This window comes from Ictalurus furcatus, chromosome 2, assembly GCF_023375685.1.
Source record: "Ictalurus furcatus strain D&B chromosome 2, Billie_1.0, whole genome shotgun sequence".
Taxonomy (NCBI): domain Eukaryota; kingdom Metazoa; phylum Chordata; class Actinopteri; order Siluriformes; family Ictaluridae; genus Ictalurus; species Ictalurus furcatus.
Window position 1 is genome coordinate 15,052,857 of NC_071256.1, and position 18,536 is coordinate 15,071,392.

Genomic DNA, 18,536 nt, shown 5'->3' on the forward strand with positions numbered 1-18,536 from the left:
AGAATTCAACGAACAATGAACAAAAGTTAACTGGGATTTTTATCCTTTCAGTCAAAAACCTCAATGACCACTTTAACTTGTCAGTGTTTGCAAGTGACCATGGTATAAGCGGGATAATCCACGGCTAGGTGTGCATTACATGATTTTAGTGCTCTCCTAGCCGTGGATTATCCCTTACTTGTACACCATTAAACGTAATTATAAACGGATTAAAACATATGATGTTCTGTATTAAAGAAATATTCGTAATCATCGTCAAATTGCTCTGGTGGTACGAGAACACTAAACACTTTTTCACTAGTCGCCCCTATACATGCGCCCGTTTTAAATGATTCATCTTTCATGTGAAACATTACTTACCCAAAATCCTAATTGAAACAATATTGTTTATCAAGATTGCAATTTTTTTTACCAATAAAAAAAACAACTGTTTAATATTGTTATTGCCTGTTTGCTTACTTCTTTTCTTACTTACTAATGTTGACTTTTATGTTTCTAATTGCTCTTAACATAAAAAAAGGAGAACCCACAGCAGAAAAACCTTGAGGACTGATTGAGCTTTTACTTGACATTTGGTTTTATGTGAAGAGACGAGGCAGCCGACCACAAAGAACTTTCCGGGTTTTCCGATATACTCGATGAGAATGTTATCATGGCACTGTTGAAGACTGCCTATTCAATAGAAAAGGGATTATAAATGACTTGTGACACTTCTATGACGGTGGCATTTGAAAAATTCACTTAAATGTCTTGTGTTTGGTACTCGCGGTACCCTGGCATGACGATTAAAACAGTTCAGCACTGGAAACAATAACTGCTGACTCGTATCGTTCCCAAGTGCCACCACCAGTGCTGAATTTGTTGTGTAATGTTCTTGTATGACCTAGGTAGGTGTGTAAACCAGTAAGTGTGTGTGTGTATGTGTGTGTATTATATCCGTGTGGCGTGCTTGCTTCTGCATGCCACGTAGTTGAACGGGATCAAGTGTAATCGATGCCTTTGAAGCTTTTTCCACTGAGTAGGAGGAATATGAGAGAGAGCGAGAGAGAGAGAGAGAGAGAGAGCAAGCATTAGAACAGCCTCAGCGTTACACTGCAGTCTGTCATTTAGTGCTGGTGGTGAGGGAAAATGAGGGAGAGGCTGAAAAGAGAAATGATGATGAGAGAACGAAAGCAAGAGAGGCATGTGCTATGGGGCTAAGGAGGGATGAAAGGATGCAGGAAGGTCTCACTGTCTTGCTCTGCCATTCTTTCTTCCTGCTCACACTCATCCTCCTTCAGTTCCCCAACTTGTATCGCCTTGTCTTTCTCCGTCTCTCTCTCTCTCCCTCCTTTAGTTCTCTTCCACTCTCTGTTTCACTCTATCCTATTTTCATCCCACTCCTTACTTATGTGTAACTATCTTTCTCACTCGTTCTCAGTGACCATCTATTTTCTTCACACCATTGCCGTAGCAGCCATAAGGTGATGGAACAGTAGCAAATGTGCAAACAAAAACATGTAAACAAGACAATGCTGACAATACCAACACTCATTGTATTTCTGTGTTTGTCTCTCTGAGGGTTGAGTTGACTCAGTGTGTGTGTGTGTGTGTGTGTGTGTGGGTGTGCGTGCATGTCAGGATAAACCTCTCAAAGTGACTTGTTGCTTATTTGAAAGATTAAAGGGAGACACAGAGAGAGTGGAAAAAAATGTTCCTCGGTTGCCAGAGAGACTCAGTTCTCAGCAGTTACATTGTTTATTTATGAATGAGAGATAGATGGGGTTGATAGACATGAAGAGAGACAGAGACTAAAAGAAAATGCTAAATTAAGACATCCTCAACCTATTAGGCAAAAAAAAGTTTTACACATGGCTGAGATGGTAACAGTGAATTAGTGCTGGAATTTTTTAAAAATAAACTGTGATGTAAGTCAGATGTTTCAACACTATTTCTTGATACACAGTGCATATTTAGTAAGCAACATAATTCAATTGAAAACCAAATAGAAATATTTAGGATTTCGATCTGGCTCATTATCATGCAAGGTAAAAAAAAAAAAATCCTTATCAGCTATCTAACAGAGGTAATTTTCTTTTTTTTGCCAAAAATAAATTGGTATTTGGAGTTGTTCACAATTCCCTCTATCTTGACTAAAGCCCCAGTCCCAGCTGAAGACCAGCGGCCACATAGAATGACGCTTCCACCACCATGCTTCACTATGGGTATGATGTTATTTGGGTGATAAGCTGTATTGTTCTCTTTTTTTTGGCCAAACATATCTTTTATCTTTCTTTTTATAAACAGGCTGTGCACTTTGGGTATTGTAGAGTTGTGTCCCTAATCACTTTTACTACATGACTGTAGTCACGGAAACACAGATTCACTCTTTTTTTTCTGTTTTCTTTTGGAACTTTTCGGAAATTGATTTTAAATTTGCAAAAGGTTTTATTCGCACACCCACATACACACACACAAACATAGACACACACACATGCACACACACATACACACATACCTGAAGATTTCAATGTAGTCTATGAACTCAAGATAGTTTTGGTTCAATTATTCTGATTGACTGTTGACTGGTACCGCTGTACTGGTACAGTTGGAAAGATTTCAAGCCACACACACACACACACACACACACACACACACACAAGAAGTGTAAATCAGCAAAACTAGGACAGAGCACCTACATGTGCTCTGAACATTTTTACTAACTGATGTTCTGCTTAGCCATCTCTTGCTGTCCCTCAGGATAGAAGGAGTGTGAGTTACTAATTACTTCCTGTCCCACATGCACTGCTGAGTCAGCGCTCATCAATGTAAGGACAAGAAGATTAAGAGAGAGAGAGAGAGAGAGAGAGAAGAGAAGTTTAAGCATGTTCATCAGTCAGAGCTACTGGTTTGTCTGCTTTATAACTCAATGAAACGAATTATACGATGTGTAAAGAACAAAACAGGATGAGACATGCTGTTATACGAAAATAATCATCGACAGGATGGTGTGATGAAATGGGGTTACTGTTACCATCCAGCGTTAATCGTTTTCCAAAAACAGCATTTGTTAGCTCGTGTCAGAAAACTCAAAGTTACTGACACTGGAGACTCCTTCCAAAAATGCTAAATAAACATCTCCCTACAGCAGATCTGACCATCTCAATGATTCTATGAATTTACATGGAGCGTCTACCATAAAAGTCCCCATGTAAGTTATGATAGAAATGATAACGCATCAGAACGGGCACATTTCACCTGCTCTACAGCCGGAACTAGGGATGTCACGATACCAAAAACCTTGTAGTCGGTACCGATACCACCAAAAGTACACGATACTTGATACCAAAGTCGATACCATGGTGTAGTACAAAAATAAAATAAATAAATTAAAAACTCTCCTGGAGGACATCCTCCTCTGACTGATACTGGCAGAGAGAGAGAGAGAGAGAGGGGGGGGGGTATTTTAGTTATCAAACACTGTCTGACAATGACTAATAAAACAGTGGAGGCTACAAGTGTGCACGCGCGTGTGTGCGTTCAGGAGTGCACCTTAGCACTTGTAGCCTCCACTGTTTTATTAGCGCGCGCGCACACACACACACACCTTATACTCTGAATGCAAGCATTAATTTAAATTTACTGATATGGTGGCAGGATTTTAGGATTTTCAACATTTTTGATCAAAAAGATTTAATAAAAGCATGAACATGTGAGGGGCTTAGTGGTTAGCACGTTCGCCTCACACTGCCAGGGCCGGGGTTTGATTCCTGCGGCTCTGTGTGTGCGGAGTTTGCATGTTCCCCCCGTGCTGTGGGGGTTTCCTCCAGGTAGGCTGATTGGCGTGTCTAAAGTGTCTGTAGTGTGTGAATGTGTGTGTGATTGTGTGCCCTGCGATGGACTGGCACCCTGTCCAGGGTGTACCCCGCCTTGTGCCTGATGCTCCTGGGGATAGGCTCCAGGTTCCTTGTGACCCTGAAAAGGAGTAAGTGGTAGAAGATGGATGGATGGATGGATGAACATGTGAATAATTATTAGTGACATTAGGCTACATTTAGCTGACAGGACACGGGCTGAATGGCGATGCATGGTGGCCCATAAGGAGGTAGTTTATAACATACGTTGCATTAGTGTCATTAACAAATAACTGGCTATCGCTAACATTACATGCAGCATAACGTTAGCTGGTTTCACGGCTACAATGCCAGCTGCCTGACCGTCTTTCAGGTGCTTCGCCAAATTCCAGGTGTTTCCTCGCTTTGTTTGAAATGAACGATCCCTTTCCTCTCAATGATCTTTCCTCTCTTTGCTTCTCAACGAGTCGGGGCGGAGCTAAACTTGTCGCCATTTTTGTTGTTTTTCCCGTGTGCTTGTAGACGTTCTTCTTCTTTACCACTTGTGAACCAACTAAAACGCGTACGCGTATTTGCTACCCCCTTCAGTTCCGGAAGAATTGCAACATCTGTACTGTCATTACCAACGGTAACCACGCTACTGCAGAAAAACAAGTACATTCACCTTTTAAGAATGTTGGTACTGACTTGGTACTGAAGTATCGGTTCTCGTGACATCTCTAGCCGGAACTACAGCTTTTATAGAAAATTATTTTCAAATTACCTTGAACTTCCAATGGGAAAGGGTTCTGTGGTCAGATGAAACCGAAATAGAGCTTTTTGGTAATAAACACCAGGTGGTTTTGGTGCACATAGAGAGGTAGTCATATGGAAGAGTACCTCATGTCCACGGTTAAATATGGTGGTGGCTCTTTAATGTTTTGGGCTGTTTTTCTGCCAAAGGACCTGGACATTTTGTTAGGATACATGGCATCTTGGACTCTATCAAATATCTGCCTCTGCCAGAAAGCTTAAAATGGGTCATGGTTGGATCTTCCAGCAGGACAGTGATCCAAAATATACATCAAAATCAACACAGAAATGGTTTACTGAACACAAAATCAAGGTCCTGCCATAGCCATCCCAGTCCCCTGACTAGAAACCAATAGAAAACCTGCGGGGTGAACTGAAGAGGAGAGTCCACCAGCGTGGACCTTGAAATTTGAAGGATCTGGAGAGATTCTGTATGGAGGAATGGTCTCAGATCCCTTACCATGAATTCTCCAACGTCACCAAGCATTATAGGAGAAGACTCAGAGCTGTTATCTTGGCAAAGGGAGGTAGCACAAAGTATTGACTTCAAGGGTGCCAATAATTGCTGCACACCTATATTTAACAAAGACATAGTTTTTTGATAAACCTGTGTTTTGTTTGCAATTGTTTGATATCCATGAGAGCAGAGTATTTTTGTAAATTTCTTTAACCGAAGATCAAAAGGTTAAACAATAACAACAGTTTTCAACAGCCTTCTTTACTCATACTTACCAAGGGTGCCAATATTAGTGGAGGGCACTGTAGATCGATAGATAGATAGATAGATAGATAGAAGCATTCGTTTTCTTAGGGACTTCGTGGTTCAGACTCAATCTCAATCTCTCTCTCTCTCGCTCTCTCTCTCTCTCTCAGGTGTGTACTGCTTCCGCTTTTGAGCTGCACTCCTCCTCCTCAGGCCTTGTTTTTGCTCGTCGACTCCATAGATGAGGGAATGAAAGCGGGTGGGACGGAGTCAAGCTCTGGCCCCTTGAACCCACGCAGCATCGGCGAGCTTCTGTCTTCCCACCACGAACTCCTCCCACCATGGCTCCTCCTCATCTGCTCGGCCCGCCGCCAGAACAAAAATATCACCAAGCTTTTTACAGGTAAACTTCCTAGCACACATCTGAATAATCACACAGACAGGTACCTAAATAAAAAAAAAAAACAGACAGGCAAAGAGGCCACGCCCCCTTTACTGGGACTGAGGAGGAACCACGCAGTATGTGTGTGTGCGTGTGCTTATTGATCGGGTTCTATCTGCTTTCAAATTAACACTGATTCTCCACACACACTCAATGCGCTGATTATGCACTGTGAACGGAGGAGGAAATGAGGTCAAACTGGCCTAAAAATACGTGTGTGTGTGTGTGTGTGTGTGTGTTAAATGCCTTAGCTGTAATTTATTTGGTTGTCAGACATATGGACTCACATATATCATGCAGTTTTGTGTGTGTGTGTTGTAATTGATGTGGTTGTCAAAGAAGTATGTGACCATGCACACACAGTTCAGTTTCTGTGAGTGTGTTTGTGTGTTTGTGAGTGTGTTATAAGTTGCTTATGCCAAAAACAACAGTGTATAACTTTAAATAAATCTTGTGTGTCTGTTTTATGTGTGCATTAAAACTTGCTATAGTCCAGACATCATGCTGTGTGTGTGTGCGTGTGTGTGTGAGAAACAACACTAATCGTTTTTCTGTTACACATAATTCTTTACACGTTCTGTTTAACGTCTGTTTTTATTTCGGAGCAAGGCGTCCTGACGAGGATGGTTATGTTTAAGCCGTAACCAAAAAGCATTACAGGTTTATTAGGTTTCAGGTTGTGGGATGCATTTGGATTGCTATCCATGCTCGATCTCTCTCTCTCTTTCTCTCTCTCTCTCTCTCTTTCTCCTTGTTATCAGTCTAATAGATGGTAAGAGGCTCAGACACACTATGGTCTCCATAGCAGATGCCTCAGGCCTGTAATATATATGTGTGTGTATGTGTATTTGCGCGCTAAGCTACAGGATCTGCAGGATCAGTCAAGGCTCCTGAAGCCTAACGTTAGTCGGGGCGCACACACAGAGCCACAGAAAACTTATTTCACTATATTAGCATTCACCTGAACATGTCCAATTATTAAATTCTGTGTGTGTGTGTATGTCTGTGTGTGTGTCTGTGTGTGTGTGTCAGTGTGTGGAGAAGTGACTCAAGTGTGATTCCCCTGCAGCAATTAGTGTTTACGAGAACACTGCAGCCCACAGCTCAAACACTTCATACATAATTACAGTGTCTCTTCTCACACCGCGAGTGTATATGTGTGTGTGTGGGTATAACTGTTAACCTGTCTAAAGGCATAAGGGTCACAGATAATGTAACTGTGTGTATGTGTGTATTACTGTGTACAGTATACTGTATGTGTGTATTTGAACAGATGCAGTCAGAAATCAGGTGTACTGTTACTCCTCATCCTTCTTCTCTTAGCACCGTTCAGTCATTGTTTGGTGAATAATTACAGTAAGTAGTGCACAGTGGATTTCTTTGCACTTGTTATATTTTTGATTAATGTCTAAAAGGAGTGTTTGGGACTTGAATTTGAATTCCAGCTGCCATTTGATGATGTCAAATCGGGCGCTACAGGAGCTGACCAATCAGACGCTTACTTACTGACACACTTACTTACTTAATTATTTATTGTTAAATTCCTTATTTACTCTCATATTTTTTATTTACTTTCATATTTACTCACTTATTTATCTACCTTCTGACTTATTTACTTATCTATTTATTATTACTTACCTATATTCTTACTTACTTTTTTATTTACTTACTTATTTGTTTACTTATTTATGTACTCTCTTATTCTTACTATCATATTTACTCACCTACTTATTTACCTATTTAAGTACTTAATTATTTATTTACTTAAGTACTTATAATAAATATAAGTATATAAGTACTTAATAGAGCACCCTTTTGCTGTTATGACCTGCTGCAAGATGCATAGCCAGACACCAGCTTCTGGCAGCGTTCCTGAGGAATCTTATCACATTCCTGATGGCCTCCAGTTCAGTAATATTCTTGGGTTTGCGTGCTGCAACCGTTTTCTTCAAATCCCACCAGAGATTTTCTATGGGGTTGAAGTCAGGTGAATGTGATGGCCCTGTACAATCTTCCAGAGCTTCTTCTGCAACCAAGCCTTGGTGGAGTTTGAGGTATGCTTGGGATCATTGTTGTGTTGGAAGGTCCAATGACGCCCAAGTTTCAACTTCCTCACAGACGGCATGAAGTTTTCTCCTAGGATTTGCTGATAATCCATCTTGCCTTCCACACGCTGCAGGTTTCCAGTGCCAGAGGATGCAAAGCAGCCCCAGAGCATCACCGAGCCACCACCATGCTTGACTGTGGACAGAGTGTTCTTTCTTCATTCTTCTTCCTACAGACATACCGCTGATCCATCATGCCAAAAAGCTCCAGTTTTGTTTCATCGCTTCACAGAACAGAATCCCAAAACTTCTGTGGCTTATTTATATGATCGTGAACCGACTTTTCTTGTGCTTTTGGGTCAGTAGTGGTGTACGTCTTGGAGTTCTGGCATGGAAATCTTCTGCATTTAGTACGCACCTTACTCTGCTCACTGAAATCTCAGTGCCTGTCACCACAAAGTCTTGCCGCAGGTCTTTTGCAGTCACTTGAGAATTTTTCACAAGCTGCCTTCTCAGAAATCTGGTTGCAGCCATTGATAGCTTCCTTGTTCTGCCCCGTCCAGGTATTTCACCAATTTTCTGCCCCTAGCCAGTTCAGGTATTTCATGTGTTCCAGCTCATGCACACCTGGTGCAATTAATGAAGCCCTTGATTAATTATATCAGGTGTGCTTGAGACAACACTTGGTTTGCATATTTGTGCTGTTGTGAGAGATTCTATTCAGGTGTTGAATAATTTTGAGATGGGAGAAATCATTATAAGTTGCATTTTCAGTTGAATTTGGGGAAACCACTTGAAGCATTCGTTGTGTTGAACTAATTCAATTGCTTTTGTTTGATTTGTTAATTGCAAACAGCTGAAAGACTGTAAATTTTGACAGTAAACATGATTTGCAATGGGGGTTGAATAATTTTGATTGCAACTGTATCTTACTCATTTGAGTATTTATTTATTTACTTACATACATACTTGTTTTTTCCCTTCCAACCATCCATACATCCTTTCTTTTTTACCTTGCTTTGTTCTTATCTCTTTTTCTCTATTCTGTCTTTTTCCTTTTATGGTCTTTCTTCCATCTATTCCGTCTTATTAATTCTTTTATTCTTCCCCCCCTTTTTGTTTTTCTCTGTGCATCTTACTCTCTCACATAAACGGTTCTGTCTGAGTACGACAGGGCTTTACTTTTCATTCCTTAATTATTGTCTTTTTTGGTTCTTTATGTGTGTGTGTGTGTGTGTGTGTGTGAGTGAGTGATATGTGATAGGTAATATTACAACCCTCATATCCCATCATGCATTTGTACCCTGTAATGGATCTGTGATGACAGACGCCATCCATTTGTGTGTGTGTGTGTGTATGTCTGTGCTTGCCTATGTGCATGTCTACATGGCTTTGTGTGTAAGACTAATTCCTAAATACTGTTATTTAAAATGAGTCGCCTAATGACCAGGTAAATTACAGATACATACACACACATTTTAAATGTTTAAGTATTAAATATGATTATGTTCTTCTCGGTGTCCGCAACACCGTGTAGATTACCCATGATGCACTGCAAACGTATGGTAGGTTAATAAGTGATGGTCTAGTGACTCTTCTTTGTAGCACAGTATCAGTGTACACCTTCCCAAACCACACGATCATTCAAGGTTTCGCAACAAATCCTTATAGTTGCTAAGATACAGAAGTATTTTAAAAAATGTTAAATTTGTCACAGGTTTATATTAATGTACTCACTTTAATGCGTTGTTTCTATAGTAACAACTTACATAGGGACTTACTGTATATGGTGAAAGCTCCACATAATCCAAGCCTAATAATGACTTGACTAAAAAAAATTATTTAACCAGAAAAGCGTTCAAGGTCACAAGTTAGAATCCCGTGTCATACTCTCTCTTCTTTGTCAATTCCTCTGAGTGTTTTACACCACACCATGACCGTGTCTCGGAGGAAGCGCGTGATAGCCTTCAACCTCCCAGATTTGTATCTGTCGTGTGATAGGGGAGACCTAGTGGGAATTATACAAGAGTAATTTATGGAGAAAATCTTTTTTCAAATGTATGATTGTTGATACAAAGATTTCATGGAAGGTGTCTCCAGTGTCAGTGCTTTGTTCCTCTGTAACATGACAAGCTGCACATAAATGCGTGCAATTGTTTATACGGTGTGGTTTTCTGTGAGAAGATTATTTATTTTGTTTATTGTTTATTTAGCATTTATGGAAGGAGTCTCCAGTGTCAGTCAGAGGTAAAGCTGCAATATTTTGTCTTATTAAAAAAAAAAAGAGGTTGGTGAATAGACAGCTGTTTATACAGTAACTGCTATAACGTAAGCGATAGCAGGAAGTAACCGGTTTCATAGATGTCCCACAACATTAAAAGTATATAACATTTTAAAACAAGGATGTTCTTGAATTTGTAATTTACTAAAAAAACTTCATAAATTGTTAAACACTTGATGCACAATGCCGTTAATGAGAAATAATTAACTTCCAGGTGGTAACTCCGGTAACTCAGATTCTATACTTATTTGACACAAAGGGAGTATATTTTTTAAGAAAGGCTTTGTGGAGACAGACAGTCTGAGCAGTATGGAATGTGTGGGTTTTTGTTTGTTTATTTATTTATTTATTTTAAAGTTTCTACTAAGGAAAATAGTTCAAAATCTAAAAGAAGCTAAAATGTTCCTTCTAGTAGTTTCTAGTAGTACATATTTTCAGCATTGAGCCTTGATGTCATTAGACTATATACATACATGAGGTGTTGCCTCAGTAATGTTGCAGTAATCGTTGACTACGAGCCTGTGGTCTTATGTCAGGCGTGCCAGAACCCGTCTTTAATAGCAGGTTATCAAATATGCTTTAGTTGTGACTGGCATGGAATAAAAGTGTATTGGCGTGAGATTAAGCACACCAGTGTGTCAATGAGACAGTGATGTTTTAAGCTACCTTGCGATCTCACATGAGGTGAATAAATTTGCAGGTGTATGTTAACCTTAAGCTGCAGTCGTATTGCTGGCACACACTCACGCGCACGCAAACACACACAGCCTGCTATCCAGATACCAGTTGAATTTGAGCATAAATGGAAACAGCAGAGAACACGATTACTGTATTATCCACACACACATGATTGATGATGATACAGACTGATTTATGTGCTTTGGCAAATCTGAAACTCCATATGGTCATGCAGATAAAACTATTTTGACATGATTTGTTGAACTGAAATAGAGTTCATTTTGCACATACACACACACACACACACACACACACACACACGCACACAAAGGGGTTCTATTAAAGGGATTTGGCATCTAAGCCAGGCACAAAACCTATGGAAAAACAAGCGATTAAGAAAAGTGTTTGTCTCGGACTGCTAAGCAAATCCCACACACTGCCAGGTTTACAATTAGTATGTGCTACAGTTTGAAGAGATTAAGCACACATGCTGGTTATGGCATGAGACAAAATTTCAAATGATGCAATCTTGTTGAGAGAGAGAGAGAGAGAGAGAGAAGTAAACACACCATCTTTCAGTAACTTTTATGTGCAAGAGCAATGGTGTAAACATGATTTCTTAAAGTAGAACATTCCCAGAGATGCCAATATTTAAGGTTCAGCCATAGCATTTTTGACAGCAATACGGGAGACAGACAGAAACTACACTTTAACTGCTTTCTCAGCTAAGAGAACAGAGTTGCGTTACAGCAAATCATTATACAAAGTCTACCTTTGTCAGTCATATTATTTTTAAACTGCCAATTGAACCATTTCTGGCCATATCCAGTAATGAATAGTGGTGTGTAAGGCTGCAACTAACAATTATTTTCATAATCTATTAGTTTGCCGATTATTTTATTTCTTTTGATTAATCGATTAACCAGGGGGGGGCAAACTTTCAGTACCATTTTTTCGTTTATTTAAAATAAAATCCACAAACTGAGTATTACAAATATAAACTTCAGACTAAAACTTTTACATAACTGTTTGTCTAATTATATAAGACTGAAAAGAACCCAATACACACACACACACACACCAGAATATATATCATTCATTCAGGACCGTAGTTTCATTCAGTGCTTTTTGTGCATCCATAAAAACAATACATAAATACTTATATATTAGATTATATTATATATAAGTTTATATAACACAATAGTATTTATGCATTACTTTTTATAAAAGGTAACGGTGACAAACAGTAAACTGAAGAAAGTCATTGTCGGTGACTCTGGGTATCTGCTAAAGTTAGCGGCGTTGCATTACGTGCGTATGGTGTCATGCACCGTCGACTAGGAAGCGGCTTATACTTCCAGTTAGTAAAAAAAAACCTGCTAGTGTTCCATTTGAGACGATATTACCTTCATATAAAATTCATACACTAGACGGTAGAGTATACAGTGCATAGTGTAAGTGTAGAGTATGTCATTTGGGACACAACTTTAGTATTTACTCTCCGAGGCGTGTTTTCGGAACACTACAGTAATGTAGTGAGTAAACACACGACGTGCCTCACGCAGACCGACTAATCAATAATAAGAATCGTTGACAACAATTTTCATAATCGATTATTATCGATTAGTTGTTGCAGCTCTAGTGGTGTTCCTGTTACCACTTTGAACATTGTTAAGGTACTGAAATGTGTGAGTGTCAGGGAGTCCAAACCATCTATTAACAGTTTATTAAGGAAAGCAGTAAATAGCTAGCTATATTATTCACACTAGCTAGCTAGTTCATTTAACCCGCAATTGCTAATGAACACAACACCAATAAACTAGTTATGTGATGAAAGTCATTTTATAACATTTTAATGTACAATACCCATCAAAAGTTTAGATACACTCATTCTTTATTTTTATTTTTTTTTTCTGTCCACATTTTATAATAATAATAAAATCAAATATCTGGAATAACACAAATGGAACTTTGGGAATTATGTTGTGATAAAAAATCCAAAATAAATCAAACTAATTTAGTATTTTAGCATCTTCAAAATAGACACCCTTTTTGCCTAGAATTTCCAGAAATGTATTCGAGAAATGTATTCCCCTCAAAGAAGAAATGTATTCGAGAAATGTATTCCCCTCAAAATAACAACACACAGCCATTAATGTCTAAACCACTGACAACAAAAGTGAGTACACCCCTAACTGAAAATGTTCAAATTGGGCCCAATTAGCCATTCTCCCTCCCCGGTGTCATGTGACTTGTTAGTGTTACAAGGTCTCAGGTGTGAATGGGGAGCGGGTGTGTTAAATTTGGTGTCATCGCTCTCATACTCCCTCATACTGGACACTGGAAGTTCAGCATGGCACCTCATGGCAAAGAACTCTCTGAGGATCTGAAAAAAAGAATTCTTGCTCTACATAAAGATGGCCTAGGCTATAAGAAGATTGCCAAGACCCTGACACTGAGCTGCAGCACGGTGGCCAAGACCATACAGCGGTTTACCAGGACAGGTTCCACTCAGAACAGGCCTCGCCATGGTCGACCAAAGAAGTTGAGTGCACGTACTCAGCGTCATATCCAGAGGTTGTCTTTGGGAAATAGACGTATGAGTGCTGCCAGCATTGCTGCAGAGGTTGAAGGGGTGGGGGGTCAGCCTGTCAGTGCTCAGACCATACGCCGCACACTGCATCAAATTGGTCTGCATGGCTGTCGTCCCAGAAGGAAGCCTCTTCTAAAGATGATGCACAAGAAAGGCCACAAACAGTTTGCTGAAGACAAGCAGACTAAGGGCATGTATTACTGGAACCATGTCCTGTGGTCTGATGAGACCAAGATAAACTTTGGTTTAGATGGTGTCAAGCGTGTGTGGCGGCAACCAGGTGAGGAGTACAAAGACAAGTGTGTCTTGCCTACAGTCAAGCATGGTGGTGGGAGTGTCACGGTCTGGGGCTGCATGAGTGCTGCCGGCACTGGGGAGCTACAGTTCATTGAGGGAACCATGAATGCCAACATGTACTGTGACATACTGAAGCAGAGCATGATCCCCTCCCTTCGGAGACTGGGCCGCAGGGCAGTATTCCAGCATGATAACGACCCCAAACACACCTCCAAAATGACCACTGCCTTGCTAAAGAAGCTGAGGGTGAAGGTGATGGACTAAACCCTATTGAGCATCTGTGGGGCATCCTCAAATGGAAGGTGGAGGAGCACAAGGTCTCTAACATCCACCAGCTCTGTGATGTCATGGAGGAGTGGAAGAGGACTCCAGTGGCAACCTGTGAAGCTCTGGTGCCCAAGAGGGTTAAGGCAGTGCTGGAAAATAATGGTGGCCACACAAAATATTGACACTTTGGGCCCAATTTGGACATTTTCACCTAGGGGTGTACTTACTTTTGTTGCCAGCGGTTTAGACATTAATGGCTGTGTGTTGAGTTATTTTGAGGGAACAGCAAATTTACACTGTTACACAAGCTGTACACTCACTACTTTACATTGTCGCAAAGTGTCTTTTCTTCAGTGTTGTCACATGAAACGATATAATCAAATATTTACAAAAATGTGAGGGGTGTACTCACTTTTGTGAGATACGCTATATATATATATATATATATATATATATATATATATATATATATTAAATTACTGCAGATTTTCCAGAGATTTGAGCCAAGACGCATCATGTGACACCATCACAACACACATTCAGTCAAAGCCCTATTCAATTCACATGCGTTGAACATGAGTACAGCTAAAAGGGCTCATTTACCAACAAACATCACTGCAAAGGCCGTGCTAAACAATTTCATGCAATTGCAATTTTGCCAGTGAAGTAAAAAAGCAACTCCACAAAAAAATCTCTGCACTTTATGTAGTCTTCCGTGTTGCACCACGGTCCTGAAGAAACACCATTTCGTTCCAATGTATACAAGCTATATAGAGGAATGACACTAAAAACCCACTTGACATGACTTGACTTACCGTGCATGCCTAGATTGAATGACTTATTTTGTATCCGTCAAAATGACAGACGGCCTACAGAATACTTTTAAAATTCAGGGAAATCACAGGAGAATTGCGGTTTACGCAACCCGTGGGTTAGACCAAATGCAAATATAATTTTCCCAGCAGATAAAGGCAATTCACCAAAGGGGAAAGGACACGGGGCGTGCATTCGCTTATTGTAGCAATTACTTTCAATTACTTTGACGTGTGAATTCACGAGCCAATAAATAATAAGTAGGCGGAACTGTTGGTAAAAAAAAATGGAGCAAAATGGAAACCATTGCATCCAGGAGTAAACTATAAAGAGTAAACTAAGACAATAGAGGCACTACATCAGATTAACTAGCTATATTACTGAATGTTAGCCAGCTGACTTTTCTGCACATAGGCTTCTTAAATGACTGACTGACTTCGGTTCTATGGCAGTGAGACACACACTATGTGCTGAGACATTGTGGCCATAGAGGAATTACTGCGGTCTTACTCATAGACAACCCAGTGACAATAGCTGATCCCGTCAAATCCTGAGGAGATTGACAGCTTGAATAAAACTGACCAGGGATATGGCATTGCAAGGAAATAAATACATGAGAAAATCTAGAATATGGAATTAATGTAACATGTTGACATTGAAAGAGAAGTGTATGTCTGTGTGTGTGTGTGTGTGTGTGTGAGAGAGAGAGAGAGAGAGAGAGAGAGAGAGTGAGAGAGAGAGAGAGGCTGTGAAAAATTGCTCTGGAACAGAATTTCTGACAGAATTTGTGGTTATGTGAGCAAATCTGTCCCGTTTCACTGCGCTTGCATCAGCAAGAGTAAAAAAAAAGAAACCTCTCAATATACTGTACAATGAGTCTCTCTCTCTCTCTCTCGTTCTCTCTCTCTCTGTCTTTCAAGCCCCTCTGTCTGTCTTTCTTCTCATCACCGTCTCTTTCAATCTATTTCTTTCTCTATCCTTGTCATCGTTAAAGTCTTTCTGTCTTTCCCTCAATCTCTCTTTGTCTATCTGTCTCTATCTGTTTTTTCTCTCTTCATAAGTCTCAATCAATCTTTGTTTCTCTACTTCTATCATATTAGATTCTCTCTCTCTCTCTCTAGCTCTCTCTCTTTATTATTCAAAGACATGTTCAAACCTGAGTGCTGTTGACTTAAATCAGCTCGTTATCTAAAATTATCACCTTCAACTACTTTGCATTTTCTGCATACTGTTGGTTGGTTTCATTGCGATAACAAAGCTAAATGATCTAAATCTTTTTTATTATTATTATAGTTGTTGCCATGGTCGCAGTGTGAGGATTGATTTAGAACGGATATATAAGGAATAAAGCCCTGTGTGCTGAAGGCTTTCTCATTGCGGAAAATTTAACATTACAGCTTACCGGTACAAAGCGCTGACACTGGAGACTCCTTCCATGACTGTTAAATAAACGTCTCCTAACGGAACACTTCATCCATCCGTCCACCGCTAATCCATCACAAGGCACAGTCGCACACACATTCATACACTATGGACAATTTAGAGATGGCAGTCAGTCTACAATGCATGATTTTGGACAGGGGAGGAAACCGGAGTACCCGGAGAAAGCCCCCGAAGCACAGGGAGAACATGCAAACTCACCGCACATAGGGCAGAGCTGGGAATCGAACCCCCAACCATAGAGGTGCGAGGCAAACGTGCTAACCACTGATCCGTTATTATTAGTCTCCAAGTATGTGGTATAGAATGTATTAGAATGAGGTATTATAATGAGCGCATTAATATTAATATTAACTACTGTCAGAGTATAAAATTAATCAACGCCTTCTGACCAGTCAGAATAAAGAATTCAACAGTGATGTGGTGTTAAATGTTGTGGTCTTATTGGCAATTACCCGATATTGCCTGTAGTGGTGTTTGTTATCATTCCTACTGCTTTCAGCCAATCAGAACACGCTTTTGGATGAGTCTTATTAGAGCAGTATGACTAGCCAAAATTTTGGTAACTGATAAAATAAATGCAGTTAGTGGACTTGGACTTTTTCTTCTGTCCACATATCTAAGTGTAACATATGCCAGAATGGAGGAGGGAGGAACACAGTGAGAGAGAAAGAGAGATAATGTTTCTGTTTTCATTCTGGCTCTGATGGCCTTGAGATGGCTTGTTGAGAAAAACATGGTCCATTTGGGATGCTGCCGCTTCCAAATGCGCCCCTGACATCCAAGACCGAGTTGCCTTATGGCTGAGACACACACACACACCGTCTGTCCATAGTTTGTCATCTGATCACTGTGAGGGTTGAACAGTGCCTGTGTGTAGCACAGGATCTCAGGATCCATTTGCCTAAACAGCAGCAGGTGTGTCTGAACACACAGCTCCATCTCTCATTCTAATCAGCACAGCAGCTGCTGCTAGTGGTGTGTGTGTGTGTGTGTGTGTGTGTGTGTGTGTGTGTGTGTGTGTGTAAAAGAGCCAAGATACTTTTTTTTCATTAAGGTCAGAGTAAGGTCTACGCCTACGGTGCAGTCCAAATGAAATTATTTTAAATATTCATATTAAATTTTGCCTAAAAATATTGGCTGATTACATTACTAAGAGTAGAAGACAGCTATTGAGCTGGTTTTCATAACCTTTTCATAACTGTGTGTGAATCCGTCCATTGGTCCAGTGGTGTGTGTAACATTTTGACAATATAGAAGTAATGTTGTTAGAACAAATTGTTGGTTTTTCGCTGTAAAAAAAAGGTTAATTGTTGCCCAACTGTGTTACCGATTGTATAGCTGGATATCAGCTAATACCTGACTTGTGTTATGAGTAAGGAATAAAACACGGGAAACGATGGCTTGGCATGAATACTATTACCACCCTGAAGTTGATTATTTTACTACAACAGCATGCCACAAAATGCTTCATCACTCTTACACCACAGCAATTTGCCATTGCTCATTTTTGTATTAATTAAAGGACTTTCGATCAGTTTTTAGTAACCCTTTCTAGAAGTACACTGGCATTCAACTTATCGGACATTTTCAATCAGTATAAATAACCGAATTATTTCATCCCCATGAGTCTGTTATAAGATTAGTCAGGACACTGTTAGGTTTCTGTGTGTAGAGTATCAGGACTCTGTGTTTAGCTGTTGGTGAGCAGGGTGATGGGAAAGAGGAGGGGTGTGAGCCCCTTGCTGGGCAAACCATTTACACCTCTCCACAATAGCATTGGTACAGAAATAAAACACTCAGCACAACTAAAGCTTTTTGGATAGTAAAACACTGTATACAACTGCCACAGTGAAATGATAATATTTAAATCTAGTAGGCTAGGTTAAAAAAATATATATTGACTTATGAAAAACTGCTCGTTCTTAAAGCCCTGAGCCATTAACCATTACTGTAGAGTATTACATCACAAATAGATTCAATGCTAAACACGGGCACTTCCAAAACAGACACAAATTCCAGTTTTTGGCCTCTGGTTCTGTTATCTGGTTCTCTTAAGCAAGTTCTGTTATTGCTTATGTTACAGCAGCTATACATATAGTCATTCCCTTTGCATGCATCTTCTTTTCTGTCTTAATAAGACAAGAAACTGTCATGTTCCTGAGAAACAGTAAGCTGTGAGGTCCTCAGTCCTGAAGACTTTCCTGTGTCTGAAAAGTTATAGCTTTTCCTCTGACTGTTACAAAGTGCTGACACTGGAGACTCCTCAAATATGAAGATGCCAAAGTGTAGGCTAGATTTATTATGACTAAATGTGAACTAATTATGATTTTTACTTTATTTCAACCAGGG

At 39.9% G+C, this 18,536-nt stretch overlaps 1 protein-coding gene across 2 annotated transcripts in view; it reads left to right on the plus strand.

The window, feature by feature from the left end:
* ankrd50 (ankyrin repeat domain 50) overlaps window positions 1-18,536 on the plus strand; it is a 46,847-nt gene that overhangs the window by 13,545 nt on the left and 14,766 nt on the right. For both annotated transcript variants that reach the window (XM_053649920.1, XM_053649923.1), the window contains exon 3: window positions 5,499-5,731. In XM_053649920.1, the coding sequence (XP_053505895.1) occupies window positions 5,499-5,731 (233 nt within the window). The remainder of the gene's footprint in view (window positions 1-5,498; window positions 5,732-18,536) is intronic.